This window comes from Aotus nancymaae, unplaced genomic scaffold (assembly GCF_030222135.1).
Source record: "Aotus nancymaae isolate 86718 unplaced genomic scaffold, 86718_ANA_hifiasm-v0.15.2.pri h1tg000036l, whole genome shotgun sequence".
NCBI classification, from domain to species: domain Eukaryota; kingdom Metazoa; phylum Chordata; class Mammalia; order Primates; family Aotidae; genus Aotus; species Aotus nancymaae.
This window is the reverse complement of record NW_026988450.1, coordinates 29,055,899-29,072,875: the sequence shown is the minus strand read 5'-3', so window position 1 is coordinate 29,072,875 and position 16,977 is coordinate 29,055,899. Positions and strand designations below refer to the sequence as shown.

Sequence of the window (16,977 nt, the reverse complement as noted above, 5' to 3'; positions counted from 1 at the left end):
TGGTGAGCAGCTTTTCTAAAACCTCCTCTCACTGAACTCAATATCATTGAAATAATTACATGAGTGGTATGCGAAGGGAAAAACAATGAGACAGGGAAGGTGACTTATTGTACATTTAGGAGCACCTTAACATTTTGCAAAGAGGTTAATTACCATTTTTTTGTATTACTGAGCATAAGAGTTTAATTACTGTACAAATGAAGTATAAGATAAATTTGAGTAACTGGTATATAAAACTCATTTTACTTTATGTACACAGATGAGACTTAGACTACATTTTAGATGGCACTAATTTTCCATTTATTTCTGAAGTAAACATATTTATTTTCTTGTTACTTTTCATTATTTGGGGGATATATTACTTGCTATCCAAGACTATTGATCAGACACTAAATTTCCTAGTACCAAAATGTCTTCACACTAGTAGGTTAGATGATGTGTCTGTAATTATTGGCTTTACTGCTAACAATGAAAAAACATTATCGACCCATCTAAAGTCACAAATAATGTCCTGTTGAAATATGACAATTGAATATAATTATGTAAAGCCAAAGAGTGCAATATTCACTTTGTGTTGAGGAGCCTGAAGCATAATAGGAAATTTGAAATGAACGAATAAAATCCAAAGACCTTCAGAATGAGCCCTTCTGCTGAAGTGTGTAATGGGTTTACTGTGGTTAGCTCCTAGGAAAAGAAATGTGGGGGTGTTCTTCCCCAAGAAGGTAGCACACAGGAAGATGCTGTGGCCCACGTGCCAAATTCTGTAAGGAGCAGAATGCTTCCTGAATGTCAAGTTGTGAATAATCCAGTACTTTATTTCATAATCCACTGCTATACAAACCGTCCCGTCTTTCCCTGGATTCCATTTTAATTGCCATAGCCAATGTGAGATGCCAACAAATGGAAAAGGTAAGTCTATCATGTTTGGTGACTAATGATCCACTTTTATGCCATTTTATTAAGAATAAGCAACACCTCTTCCTTTCAGAGGCTTAGTGACTTTGAAGCTGATTATGCCAGTAATGAGAGCATGCTAATGAATGAAATCTCACTGGACTGTTTGGAGTAGGGTGCTTTTTAATTTAATCTCTTTTAGGGTGAGATTTTTATCAATGTCATTAAGATCCTTTTGTTTTCACAATATTAATTGTTTTAAGACACTTTTAGTTGGCTTGATCTATTTATGTATCTATTACCTATCAAACTGTCTTTTCTTCTATGCAATTTGATAAAGAATATTTTATAATATTTAAAAATATTGGCTGGGCATGATGGCTCATACCTGTAATCCCGGCACTTTGGAAGGCCAAGGTGGGTGGATGACCTGAGGTCAGGAGTTTGAGACCAGTCTGGCCAACATGAAAAAACCTTGTCTCTACTAAAAGTACGAAAATTAGCTGGGTAGCTGGGTGTGGTGGTGGGTGCCTGTAATCCCAGCTACTTGGGAAGCTGAGGCAGGAGAATTGCTTGAACCTGGGAGGTGGAAGTTGCAGTTAGCCAAGATGGCACCATTGTACTCCCGCCTGAGCAAAAGAGTGAGACTCCATCTCAAAAAAAAAAAAAAGCAATGTATTGTATGGTAGCGTTTCAGTCTCTGTTAATGAGAAACATCTTTTCTTTATACAATCACGAGTTTCCTAGATAATCTCTGTGAGGTCAAAAACTGGATGCATCTTCACATAGTAATTGCCAACCCTTTTATCATGCCTGTTAGATGTCTTTATGTAGAGTAACCTTCCAATTCTCACAATAACTTCATGACGTAAATTCTATTACTAGTCTCATTTTACAGATCATCGAAAGAAGACATAGAGAGATAAGGTGAGTTGCTTGAGGTCACACAGCTTTTAAGCAGTGGAACTAGAATTTGAACACAGACATTCTCTTAACCATATGTTCTTAAACACAATGTTTTAAAGATGCTTTTAAACACTGTGCCCTGCTAAGGATGACCATGTAATTGATTGTCCAAACTAGAACACTTATTAGAGTAAAAGAGAAATAATTAATAATGGTATCAAAACAACAGGAGTTAGCTGGAGTTGTCCTGGGCTGACTGATAGTTAGGCTAGCTCTGCTGCCTCTTGCTAAATAGGTATTTGTTGAATGGATGAATAAATGATAAATGGATGGTTATTCATGTCACTTCACCCTTGTGGGTCAGTTGCATTATGGAAACTTTGATTTCAAGGGATGAGCTTCAAGCTGACCTCATGAGATTGATACAGACTCATAGAGGTGATCACTGACTACCAGCAATAATCAAAGAATGGAGAAAAAGCAGGGAAAGGGCTTATTCTTTTTATTACAAGCTGCTTCTACTAGCTGATCACTGGAGCATTAATTCTGGTTCAAAGAAGCCTGAGGGAGTATCCTCCAACTTAGTAACCAGATGGTCAGTGCTGCAATAGTGTCAACAGATGGAGTAGGGAAGTGGGGAAATGGCCAAAATATTGAACACAAAGTGAATCTGAGCCTAAATGGAGATGCCTCTGTGGCAGCCTTCCAGCTATAAATCCAGGAAGTCCCCCAAACACAGCCTAGGTCATTAGTTTCTTGAAGGGGTCCCTGAAGTCCCAGAAAGAGGCTTTCAAGGTATTAAGGGTAGGGGGAGGGAGGAGAACTCATAAGCTTTTTATGTTTAAAAAGCCCTAACAGAAATCATATTTCACATCTATATCCATGTCTATCTTTATATTTACTTTGAGTTAGAATTATGTCAATTTGGGGCAAAAATGCTTATCTTATAATAATTAGGAATAATAGGCAATTACAGATTACTTTGATTATTAATAAATTATAAGATAATTTATTAATACTTATTTAAAAGTAATATGTTTGCTAGGTAGAATCTTAAGAAACCTGCAACTTATAGGAAAGGAAATGGGCCCAGGGCAATGAAAATGTTGCTGACCCCTGGGCCAGGCGGAACATGCATATATTTTTGGAGAGTCTGTAGTGACTCTTTACTGCTTATATAATGGAGTTTTTATACTAACCTGGCATTCACAGACCTCCCTAATCTCACCTCGCTACTCTCCGAATCCCTATCCAAATCCACTAGTCCAAACCATTGGTCTACCCACTGCCCTAAAAACACACTTTCTGCATTCTCACTTCTATGGATTCTTAGTTCTGGAATCACTGTCTTAGTCTAGAACGTTTTCATGTTTTCTCTATTTATCTAACACTATTTTTTTTCTAGTCATCTCCTCCTTTAAAAAAATGGATACTTCTTTAAAAAGATGCTACGATTCACATAAAGTGGTGAAATGGCTTTATTATCCTCAATGATCTCTCATTTCAGGTGAAGTCAAAGTCCTTAATTGCTACCTCTGACTTCAGTTGCTGCTACTCTCCCCCTGCTCTCTCAGCTTCAGCCACGCTGGCCTCCATGTTATTTCTCAAACATTCAAAGTAATGCGAGTAGCAGGGCCTTTGTACCTGATACTCTCATTACTTTGAATTTTTAGATCCCAGAGAAGAGCTGCTTGCCTCACTCCCTTGCTACCTTTGTGCTTCTTTTCAAATGTTCTCTTATTCAAGAGGTTTTTTTCTGATTATCCAACAGTTATATTATTATATAGTAATAATAATATATGACATATTATTATACTATAGCTTCTGTCACCCCCACTCCCCTGGTTCTCTTTGTCCTGCTATATTTTGTATCATCTAATATACTGCATATATATTTATTAGCTATTTCTTCCCCACTGGAATGTAAGGTTGAGGGTCTCCTCTGTGCCTAGAACAGGGCCTGCCAAATAGTAAGTGCTTGATAAATATCTGTTGATTTAGTGATTTTGCCTAGACTAGGAATTCCTTAGTAAGGTTTTAGACATCATTTGGAAACTTAGTGACTATAATTGTTTTAGGATGGGAAGATGGGATAAAAAATCCAAATGAACTATATATTACCACTTTCTCATTTGGCCCTGAAAGTTATTATTTATCTATTCACTTAAAAACATTTGTAGTACTCAGACAGTGACTAGCAGGAGTTGAATAAGAAAGAAAAAATTTTTGTAGTACTAACTGTTGCCAAGTACTATAAACAAAAGACAAGTTCTATCTTCATGGAGTTGATAATCTAGTGGGAGATACAGGGCTAAATAAATAAATATTCATATAAATACTAAAATGTCAATAAATACTAATTACTTACTAACTGTGCTAAGTGCTACAAAGGAAAACCTTGTTACCGTGAAAGACAGTAAGAAATGAAACCTGGGTTCAGAGTCCCCTCCCCACAGTGAGGAATTGACATAGAAACTGACAGTAGGCAGCTAAAGGAGAGGGCGTGAGATTTAGAAGGTCCTGTTACTTAAGCACGTCTTAAACCTCACACTTGCCTTAGTTCTGATAATGTAGAGATTAAAATCATAGAATGGAAATTTCTTTTGAACTTTCTGAGTTCCTATATCAATGTAATTTTTAAAGAATATATATATAAAAGTAAAGTCAAATCTGAATAGTTATCTGGTATCAGTTTTAAAAACTTAGGCCTAAAGTTTCCCCATTGTTCATTAGATGTTTTTTGGTTTAATATCTGTGTCTGTGCTTCTGGCTACCTTTGGCTACTAGGCACTGGGAATATATCTAATACGAATTGAAGTGAGTTGTAAATGTAAAATAAACACTGGATTTCAAATACTTAGTATGAATAAAAGAATGTGAAACAGCTCATTAATACTTCTATATTGATTACATGCATATTGAAATAATAATGTTTTGACTATATTGGGTAAAGAATATTTTATTAAAATTAATTTCAAATTTCTTTTATTTTAAAAAATGTGGCTTCTAGAAAATTTAAAAATACACATATGGCTCACATTATATTTCTTTCTTTCTTTTTTTTGAGATGGAGTCTTGCTCTGTCACTCAGGCTGGAGTACAATGGTGCCATCTCTGCTCACTGCAACCTCTGCCTTCTGGGTTCAAGCGATTCTTTTGCCTCAGCCTCCTGAGTAGCTGGGATTACAAGTGCCTACCACCACACCCAGCTAATTTTTGTATTTTTAGTAGAGATGGGGTTTTGCCATGTTGGCCAGACTGGTCTTGAACTCCTGACCTTAGGTGATCCACCTGCCTTGGCATCCCGAAGTGCTGGGATTATAGCAATGAGCCACCCCATTTGGCATGGCTCACATTATATTTCTGCTGGAGAGTACTGTTTCACAGAGCTGCTTAGACTGATAATTTTTATTCTATAGATAATAAATTAATTGCAGCAGGGCAGCAGGAGAGAGTTACACATTGAATAGTGTATGGACTAAATAATTATTCTAATTGTTATAGTAACACTAAACATTTGTAGATAAAAAATGTGGATATCTATAAATTTGTTTACTTAAGATACGTTATTTCTTCCTCTTGTGAGAACACCTCGATTTGTTTCTGGGAAACTACCCCTCCACAATTCTCACCCCAGGGATCCTATCTAAACTCCTTTGCAGGTCAGTGGTGCGCATGTGATTCAGGCTAGCAAATTAAAGTACTACATCCTTTTGGCCACAATGATTGATTCTGGGTTGAGCATGTGATCCAGGTCAGGCCATTGAGACTCAATTTCAAGACTTTTGTTGAACTATTGGGAAAAAGAAGCTGTGTTTCTGCTGAAGTCTCTAAGTTGTGAGAAAAATAATTTGGAACTGACTACTGAAATTAAACTTTCTTGGTAATGAAACCAATTAAATGCAGGAAGGCATGGCCGGCATTGAAAGAACGTTTTCTGATAATTCTGTGATCCTTGGATCCAGCTGTTCCTGATGCTGTAGCCACTCCTAGACTTTTTGGTCACATATTCACTCTTTGTTTTAGCTAGTTGAGTTGGGTTTTGGTTATAGGCATGTCCTTACTAAGATAATTACTGAGATATATGCACTTGCTAAAGGCTCTTTAAAGAGAATGAATAGTTCTTTAAATTAGTGCTAATTAAGTCAGTATAACCCAATAGAATAAAATCAATTAGTGATTTTTTAAAGTTGGCACTTTCTTTAATTAGTTGTATTTTCTTTTAATTAAAATTCTGCCATTAACAAAAAAATAAAAAAATAAAGGACAAAAATAAAACCCTACCACTAGGACATAATCTATGTGGTGATTTTTGCATTACAAAAATTTTAACAAATAACTGGAAAGGTGATGAAATACGGCTTTTAAAGGGTTCCAAGGAATATTCTTTTCTGGGCATCATCATCCTGGATGATTACATTTGTAAATGTCTTTTAGCCATGTGGCCAGTTTCTAATTCAATTCAATTGTTTAAATATATAATCATTGACAATTTCTTGCTGTCAGGGTGCAGGAATTTTATCAGATTCATTAATTAGTAACCTCAGGGAGTTTTATAGGAACACCTAGTTAATTTTGATCATCTCAGTTCTTTTTTTATCCTCAATAATTTCCTTCAAATTAAGTGTATTACCTAGAAACATCAGCAACATCCTAAATTAGGATGTTGAATTTTGGTTTCTGAGTTTTAATTTCGCCTCAGTCATTGACTTTATTCTAATCAAGTCATAGCATCTCAATATATGTCAACCTATGACTCATATCTCTACCTATTACCTATAAGATGACAATGCTTGGGTCAGAACTTAAACTGCTTTGGGTACAACATGCTCTCCACTGTTTTAGATATTGCTTATATCTGTTGGCAGCAAAGTTTTGATAACTTTGAATAATTTATTTTAGCTTTACTATGAGAATAAAGCTATAAATAACAACAAAAAAGCCGATAAAAATGTTTTAAAGCAACCTCCTGTAGTTACCTTAGTTGAGTTAGTAGCTCAGTTCTTGCTTTCTAAACCTAGAACAATTATGGCTAGTATTATATATATATACACACCCCCCCAATATTAATATATAATTATGGTATATATATACACCAAGATTAATATATAATTATGGCATATATAATAGTAATATATAATTATGATATACATGTATACACATCACATATATACCAATTACCATTGTTATGTCTATATCTATAGTTGGTATATGTAACATATAGAGGTAGCTATATATAATATGTCTATAATATGGATATCTCTATATACCAATTACTATTGTAATTATATATATAAAAATTTATATATATATGAAATACTCATCAGGCATTTGGAGAACATCACTCTTAGGTGAAAATTGAGATCAGTATGTTATATATCATAGGAAGATTTTTTTCAATCACAAAGATTGGTATTTTCTTGTTCAGAAAATTTAATCTAAGGATTTCTAATGTTTGAGCCTCGTTATTTGATAATACACATATTTGTGTACATATATGTGTGTATAAATGCATATATATTATACACACATATTTGTTTTTGTTCCACATTCCCTCTTGGAGAATTCAATCTTTAGGAGGACCATCTTCATTCTGTTTTTAATTATCCAACATAGAAGTGTCTAAAGTGTTGGCTGACGTTTTATAGACAACATCATAAAATTGTGCAGGGAACATGTTCTTAGTGACTACCTAATTCTAAAAATATATCATTAAAAAGTAATGGAAAATACAACGTAGGGATGAATTACCTGAAAGCATTTCACTTTTGGATGATCAAGAGTACCTAGATGGGATTAACTACCATAACCACATGGTTGGAACAGACACATTCAAATGTACAGAGTCCCTAGGATTTCTGAATGTTCTCAAATAATACCCTTGGCTCTTCTTAGGCATGTGATTATAGAAAATCAAAGATTTGGCAAAAGGAAAGCTCTTTAATACAAGCAGGGACCAATGGAAAAAAGAGAAAAAATTCCCATCAAGGCTTAGAAAAAGATAAAGAACATATTCAAAGATCTCAGTGAAGGTCCTGATGTTGGAAGGACCTTCTAAGGAGGAAAGGGGCAAGCTCTTGACCCTTACCCTTGGGGAGAATAGCATCTGGGTAGGAAAGATCTTGGAAGGAAGATCTGATAATTTATAATTCCAAGGAAAACCACACCTGACACTGGGGGTGACACAAATCCTCAGAGGGAGGAATCAGCACTCCTTCCCCTCCCCGCCACTGGAGTTCGCCAGGGCTGTGTTTTCTCTAACACAGTGCTTCTGTCTGATGGACTAGGGAAGGGAGACTTTTATAATAAGGGTATTTAATATAGGGGAAAGGGCACCAGTGCATTGAAGCTCTTTGGGTTTCTGAGAGCTCTGGTTTGGCTAGCCTAAAATTAGCATTTATCTTACCATAATTGAGGCAAGCTTTACCCCAACTAGCCTGGCTCTGTGTCTACTGAAAACCTATACATGTTGAGATGGTGCAGGTTCAGATGTCATCATTGTTCTCTGTGTGTGTGCTCCTGTGCATGAGAGGGAGGAGCAGAAGGAGAGAGAGAAGAAAAACCTATGGAAAGTTACCTTTCTTCTTTCCTCTGCAGCCTCCAGTTTCTTCTGGATCTCCTCCAGGGACAGGTCTTTCTTCTTTGGAGAAGCTAAAGTTCGAGGGGCTTCTGAGATAGGAGATGGTGGCTTCAAGATCAGCTCAAAAGCCTGGCCAGAGGCACGTTTGTTGATTTGCTTCACTTCCATATCTGAAAAATGAACATTTGAGAATGTTAAGCATATAAAGCTTGCAGCATGGGTTCATTTTAATAATTAGGATTCTAGCAATTGGAAGTAGTGCTGTAATTATGGGAGATAGGAATAAAATGCTGTTTATGGGCATTTGCTCTATGTTGTTTTGAACGTATAAGACCTCTCTGTCTTTATTATAACTATGGATGTATTTTAACAGAATACATATTTACAACATTGGGAAATTTGACAATATCTACAGGGAGTTGAATAATGGTAAGCATACTTAGAAAAACAAGCCTAAATTGATTTTAAATTAAGCTTTATTTTCCTTTTGAATAAATATGAGCTTTGCATGAAAATCAAATAGCACAGATTTATGTTTTTGGAAATTATCATAGCTGTAGGCACTTTTTGGTTAGATGAGAAAAATAACGAAATTCTCCAGTTCTCACACATAATAAGATATCATTATATAGATATGTATATATATGCATACACCATTATATATATTATCACCATTCCTGTGCTTAGGAATCACAGGAGCTACGGTAGAACCAATATAACTCCTGAACAGTTGGGCATGTTTGGCAAAGTCAATGCTGATATGCAAAGCATCTTGCTGATTTCCGTTTTGCCCTTCTTTATGTTCATTGCTTCCAGTAATCAATCATGCACAGTGTCCACTCCAGGGATGACAGCATCACTCTGTGATGGGAGTCCTTGTCTTCAAGATGCTTACAGTCTAATGGGGGCAATAAGATAACACCCCATTGTAATGTCTTTGCTCCTGTGTTGCTGCTGCTTAGAATATCCTCCTCTAGTGTACCTCGGCTGGAGCCGGGAAAGAGTCACTGTGGTGGAGGAGGGAGGAACAACATCTATTAATCTAATTTACACACATGCAGTTGGGCGTAGCGGCTCACGCCTGTAATCTCAGCACTTTGGAAGGTCAAGATGGGCAGATCACGTGGTCAGGAAATCAAGACCATCCTGGCTAACAAAGTGAAACCCCGTCTCTACTAAAAATACAAAAAATTAGCTGGGCATGGTGGCATGTGCCTGTAGTCTGAGCTACTGGGGAGGCTGAGGCAGGAGAACCACTTGAACCTGTGAGGTAGAGTTTGCAGTGAGCCAAGATAGCGCCCCTGCACTCCAGCCTGGGCGACAGAGTGAGACTCCATCTCAAAAGAAAAAATATGTATACACATGCACATTAAAAAAAAATGTATACACATACACATGTAATACTATTCAGCCTTAAAAAAGCTTGGGGGAAATCCTGTCATTTTTGACAACATGGGTGAACCTGGAGGACACTATGCTAAGTGAAATAAACTAGGCACAGAAAGACAAATACCACATGATCTCACTTACATGTGGACTATTCATAAAGTTGAACTCACAGAAGCAGAGTAGAATGGTGGTTACCAAGGGCTAGGGGTGGAGACTGGGGAGATGTTGGTCAAAGAATACAAAATTTCAGTTAAACAGCAAGAATAAATGCAAGAGACTTACGGTACAACATGCTGACTATTGTTAATAACGATGTACTGTGTTCTTGAAAGTCACTGGAAGAGTAGAGCTTTTGTTCTCATCACAGATAAGTGATAGGTGTGTGAAGTAATGCATATGTGAATTTGCTTGACTTAGGCATTCTCTAATGCATACATTTTGAAACATGCTGTACACCACAAATAGATATAATTTTTATTTGTCAATTAAACAAAAGAACTGAAGAATGGTTAGCCATTTTTTTCTATCAGTGGCTTATGTGTTAAAGATAAGCAGATTATCAGGCCCTTATGTTTTAGGCCTGCAGAATATAAATTATACTATGAAATAGTATAATTTGTAATAGAAAAGATCATAGCTAGCACCTGCTAGGACATGTATAATGATAGAACTCACAATTTAGTAAAATGTAATGATTTTTAAAAGAACCTCGTTGGTCAGCCCTCGATTTCAGATGAGCATTCTTTGAGCCCCGAACTCCATCTCTCTGGTTTTAGCCCACTGATCCTTGTTTGAAATCTGAAGCTACCCACGATTAGGCCATTCTCTGCGGTGCACCACCATCTTTCAAGTATTTGAAAACAGTTTGGTTCCATTTCAAGTTTTCCCCTGGGCTAAACATCTTCAAGTGCCCTAGAATAACACTGTTTCTACATCTTTACCACCATATTATTTCTTAACCTCTAAGTGCTCCCTAATTTATTACTGTCTTTTTAAAATTGTGGCAACCAAGCCAGCCAGGTCTCCAGGCTCTTGATGTGCAGGTTACGCTCCCATTAATGTTCTTTTAGCAGCCTGGTTAGAGACTGTAGTCAAGTAAAATCCCAGGCTGGAGAGATTGACCTCATATCCTTAGCTGCTAATAGATAGTCTAGATAAAACTAATTCAATAAGTACATTGGAAATAATGTGGGGCTTTTCCTTCATAAATGTAAAAATGTTTTTCATTTTCCTGATGGCATCCAAGATTATACTTAAATTTTAAATACAATTCTATAAACGTTTTGTTAGCCTTTGGCAAAGGATTATAAGAGAATATGGGCAAATAAAAACAGTTTATTTGATAAGGTGATGGGGTTTTAAATGGCTTAGGTTAGAGGCTCTGGAATTAGAACGGCCTATACTTGCATCCAAATAGCGAGCATCTCTTAATAGCTGTGTGACACTGGGTAAGTTAATTAACTTCTTTACGCTTTTATTTCCTCATTTAAAAGATGGAGGTAAAAAGAGTACCTTCCTCCTAAGGTGGTTGTAAAGATTAAAAGATAAAGGATGCTGAATGCAAAGCACAAACCATAATACTTAGTGCTTACAAATAATTAATAATAATAATAATTTCTTGTTATAATGTTTGCCTACAATAAACAAGCCACATTGTTATCTAACATAGAAATATCAGGTCAAGTTAAAGACTTCAGAGACTTGAGATTCTCTATGGACTCTTTGAGGAAGCACAGTTTACAAGCAGTGTTGGATTGTCTATTCAACTTCAACTTTAAATACAACTTAATAAAAATTATGGAAGCCTATAGAAAAGGATTATAAGAGAACACAGGCAAATAAAAACAGCGATTTCAAGACTCAGGTCACACATAACTTCACATTTTTTCCTTCCCCTTTTTTCAGTCCCTAACCCAGCAAAAACCATCCCTGCCTCCTTTGTCCTAACCACTCTGTTTTCTACTGGTCATTCACATAAGACTCTTTTACTAAGCCCTGAATTCTTTGTGGGTGAGGACTCTGCTGTATTGAAATCTGGATCCTTAGGGACAACTCGTAGTTCGACATTAGAGTCTCATAATAAGAAACATAGCTGGATCCTTTGTCACAGCTACATCTAGCAAATAATAAAGATCTGTCTAATTTATCTGTTGACTGAATGAATTTGTACGAAGTAGGCATTGGCCCTGCATTCTAATGAGTATTGTGTTTGGAAACACAAATCCTTTCACGTGGAGGACACTTCCTTATGAAACATCCTTATGATGCTTGTGCCATGATGGAATAACGTTAGGAGGAAAATGCCTTTGAGTCCTCGAATAGGTTTTAAAGGCACAGAACGGGTTAACTGCCACAAAGTCTGTTTGTCTTATCTTTAATGTCTTTCTTTACATATGTGGAAAGGAAAAATAATAGTGAGTCTGAGAGTTAGCAAAATATGCCTTAGGGATATCCAGGATACATATAACTGTATGAACTATTTTAGTTAAATTGACTGAATTAGGTAAGGATGACGTTGATAATGTTAGCTGTCATTGTAGAGTGATATAATGAGCTAGGCTTGGTTTTGAGTATTTGACTTATATTAAACCATTTAAACCTTACAACAACCCTGGGAGGAAGACGCTAGAGTTAAATGAGACTCAGAGAATCTAAGTATCCATTTGCCCAAGGTCATGTGAATTGTGGCAGAGCCAAAGTAAGCAAAACGAATCAGGATAAATCAAACCTAAAAAGTTACACTTCGATGACGTTAATTGTAATGCTAATTCTTAAACCTTTTCTTTTCAGACCCTCTTTATCTAGGGTAGCAGTTGTAAGTCAGAGATTTGTTGAGTAAATTATTGTTATTATTATCAGTAGCTTGTTGACATGTATGTACAAAATACAGAAACTTTATAAAGACTACAAGAAAGCAAAAACAGTGATGGTTGTTGATACTTTCCCTTGAGTTTTCTAAGTTTAAAGCATTTTCTTACAAATTTTGATCTGCTCTAATTATGGCTTAGCCTATTATATTATTTGCAATATGCCTTAGGCATATTGTGAATGTTGATATGCTAGATGTGGCTGTTAATAAGAGTCCATCCACATTTCTTTAACGGACATTGATGTGTTGTTATTAGCACCAAATTCAAACCATTTTGAGCAATAGATAATCAATTGGACATAATAGCTAGACACAGCAAGTCAATAGTGAGATCTACAAAATATTGATTTAATTACATTGGGAACTGTGAGAAGCAAACATACATCAAGCTTTCCAAATGATCTAGCTAGCAGGGGCAGGTCTGTCGTAGGTAACTCACCGTCGTAAGTATAGATGTTGATGTTGCGAGGTTCTGGGTAAAAGCAAGAGCAGATCAGTGACAGCATGGACAGCTCCTTCATTTTTTCCTTGTAGGCTGAAATGAAAAGCTGAAGATAAGTATATTTCATTTTTTTTCTAAATTTCCCTTTACTGCTTTCTTTAATTTCAATAATAATTATAGCCTCCTGTAGAGTAAATATTGCCAGGCAGACTCCTTTGCCTTCTTTCACTAAATATAAAAGAATGCAAGATGTCAACAGAACTCTGAAGTGCATATTCCTTATTGCAGAGGACATGAATTGCATAGTATAGCAGGTTAAATAACAAGGGAAAGAAAGGGAGTTAGAAAAACAAGGGAAGGTCAAAGGAATTAAGATCCAGCAAGACAGGGAGAGAGAGGAAACAGATGGAATTAGTGGAAACAGCATGATTACCAGAGAGAGAGGCTCATTCTAGTAAATATGCATGCATATCTATTGTGCATAAGTAAGATTCTGGAGGGCTTCTCTGTTGGTTCAGCCTGAACTGCCACGTACTCGGGGATAGTCAGAGAACTCATCAGGATAGTTATTAAGCAGATACATTATCCAGAGTCCTATGTTGTTGCTTTCTCTTAATCTCCAAGTGCATTTTCTTATCTGTCCCTCTTCTTTTCTTTTTTTTCCTTTCTTTCCCTCCTCCTCTTGCCCCTCTCTCACACAGAGTTGCTCTGTCACCCAGGCTGTAGTGCAGTGGCGTGATCTCAGCTCACTGCAACCTCCACCTTCTGGGCTCAAGTGATCTTCCCCTCTCAGCCTCCCTAGTAGCTGGGACTAAGGTGTGGTCCACCATGCCTGGCTAATTTTTGTATTTTTTGTAGAGACAGAGTTTCTCCAGGTTGCTCAGGCTGATCTCGAATTCCTTGGCTCAAACAATCCACCTACCTTAGCCACCCAAAGTGCTGGGATTACAGGTGTGAGCCTTCACGCCCAGCCCTTTTTTTTTTTAAATTTCAAGTTTTATTTTAGATACAAGGGATATATGTGCAGTCTTTTTACATGGGAATATCATATGATGCTGATGTTTGGGGTATAGATCTCGTCACCTGGGGATTGAGCATAGTACCTGATAGGTAGTTTTACAAACCTCTTTCCTTCCTCCCTCTACTAGTCTGCACTGTTTATTGTTCTCATGTTTCTGACCATGTGTGTTCTCACTTATAAGTGAGAAAATGCTGTATTTGGTTTTCTGTTCCTGTGTTAATTCACTTAAGATTATGGGTCCCAACTGCATCCATGTTGCAGCAAAGGTCATGATTTTATTTTTTCTTATGGCCGTGTTGTATTGCATGCTGTATATTTACCACATTTTCTTTGTCCAATCTACCACTGATGGGCACCTAGGTTGATTCCATGTCTTAGCTATTGTGAATAGTGCTGCCGTGAACATACTAATGCATGTGTCTTTTTAGTAAAATGATTTATTATATACCAAATAATGGGATTGCAGGGTCAAATGGCAGCCTCTGTTTTAAGTTCTTTTTCTCTCCCTCTTTCTACACACACCAAAGTCCTGGATCTGAGACCTGATTAAACTGATAAGGATCTCCTTCTCTCCCTTGCAACTCATCTTGGGTGCCAACCTTGCCAAGCAGTTGCAGGAGTCCAGATTGTCACCTCCTTAGTCCTTCACTCCCCTTTCCCATTTTATTTTCTCATTTTTCCCCTAGGAGGCCTCCTGCCCAGGTAAACTTGGTGAATATCTCATCACTGTCAGTTGTCATCAGGCCAAATATCTCCAAACTACCAGGTGGGGGTAAGGAGGTGAAATCTTCTTACTTTTGCTGATTATTCAATTAGTAAAATTAATAAATTAAGGAAAATGGAAGAAAATGATAGATATACTGTGCACTAACTTGTGAGAAAGTATAAACAGATGGCTGTGGCCTAAAATATAGACCTCACAGGTTAACAGTTGCCTCTTGGCAGGGGCTTCCAATCATTACTATAATATAACCCAGGGGAGAGTGGGTATCTTGGGAAAGAGCATTCTCAGAAGATGAGTTTGGGCATTATTGACAAGTGCAAGTTCTTTTGGCCAGAAAGAAACATATTCAACACTTGGATGCTTTAGGTCCAGAGATATTAGAATTATTCTAAGAGATTACTTAGTTAACTGTCCACATATCTCACCACGTATCTCACTTATGTGTCCATATATCTCACTTCATTTTTACAAGTGAAGATATAGCCCCACAGAGGCGAAAGTCACATGTAGCCAGTGAAAACGGCGAAGCTTCTGAGTAAATTGCCATAAATCAATCTATTTTAAGACTGCCAGAAGGCTTTCTTCCAGCTCTACTTTTTTAGGATGAGGTTCAATGTGTTAACAGGTGCAAAGATCAAATATCATTTGCCTGTGATTCAACCTAACACATCCTGAGGCTCTGCTAAAAGAATCTCCTCACTATTTAGCTTATTTTCTTAAAATAGGCAACACATTTTGTCCTGTGCCATAAAAGTCCTGGAACACCCATTCTGAGACATTTTATTGAACACCTTTGGAATTTTACAAGGCTAAACCAAAATTCTGTGTATCATTTGTTTACTTAGTTAATGAAATTGTGTCACTTACAAAGGCCCAGGCAGATCTAGATTCATATGGATGTTCAGTGAGAATCATTATTTCTGCCAGAGGATAAAACATTTGGTGATTTAATACATTTAATTCCACGAACTAACTGAAAACAATAACAGCAAGGCTTTGTAGGCTGGTACCTTTTTTGGAAAAGAAATGCAATCTGGTATCCAAAATATTTTGCAAAATTAGCACATATTAGAAGCACATGAAGCATATTACATGCTGACTTTATTAAGAAGAGTCAATCCAAACATAAAAATAAAAAGATTTTCCATTTCACAAAGTAGTAACAAATGAAAGCTGCAGCAGAACATGAATTTTTAGTGAAGAAAAAACTCTTCAACATCTGTCCTTAGGAAATGAAATTCAATACTTTTCAGTAAGGCCACTGCCCTAATTATGCTTGACAAGCTAATAAAGAGAGGTGAGTGTAAAAATTGTCAGACGCTAGCACATTTAGAGCCCCATGTATAATGAATAAGCATTACTATTATGGACTAAACATTTGTGTCCCCCCACAATTTGTATTTGAAATCTAATTCCCAACATGATAGTATTTGGAGGTGGGATCTTTGGAGAGTAATTAGTTCATGTAGGTGAAGTCTTCATGAATGGGATTAGTGTCCTTGTAAGAAGAGACCAGAGAGCTATCTCAATCTCTTTCTGCAGCATTAAAATGCAACTAGAAGTTGGCAGTCTGGAAACCCAAAGAGGGCCCTAACTAGCATCTGATTATCCTGGCAGCCTGATCGTGGACTTCCAGTATCCAAAACTGTGAAAAACAAATTTCTGTGGTTTATAAGCCACCTGGTCTATGGTACTTTGTTATAGCAGCTAAAACTAAGAAAATGATGATAAAAATGTTCTTTCCTGTTCGAGGTGGTCTGGGGACAAAACCTAGTTAACCTCTGTGGGTGATTCCTTTAATAACATTCTTGTTTTTAGTGTTGTTTGTATCAAAGGCTATGACTCCACATAGCATGACTCTACTCAGTGACAGCCATTGCATAAGTTCTCATTGATAAGTTGCTTGCATTCTAGGGAGATCCTTAAAAGCCAGCTGCAACCACAGCCCAGGCAAATCCCAATTGCTTCCCTGCAGCAAAGGAACACTCTCTTGTGAAGAAGGGTTTCTTCCTAACGTGGTGAAGTTGCCCAAACTCCCCAGATGGCATTGCTGGAAAGATATGTTATCGGGAAGCAAACTTAAGACACAAATGCATAAAGCACAACAGGTTATGTGACTTGGCTAAGGGAAATGGTAGAGCAAAGAGAAAAA

General features: G+C 36.9%; 1 protein-coding gene across 2 annotated transcripts in view; it reads right to left on the bottom strand.

Annotated features, from left to right (window-relative positions):
- STMN2 (stathmin 2) overlaps positions 1-16,977 on the bottom strand; it is a 55,232-nt gene that overhangs the window by 16,062 nt on the left and 22,193 nt on the right. For both annotated transcript variants that reach the window (XM_012450931.2, XM_012450933.3), the window contains exons 2-3: positions 13,078-13,173; positions 8,378-8,550 (exon numbers count right to left, since the gene is read on the bottom strand). In XM_012450931.2, coding sequence (XP_012306354.1) covers positions 8,378-8,550; positions 13,078-13,173 — 269 coding nt within the window. The remainder of the gene's footprint in view (positions 1-8,377; positions 8,551-13,077; positions 13,174-16,977) is intronic.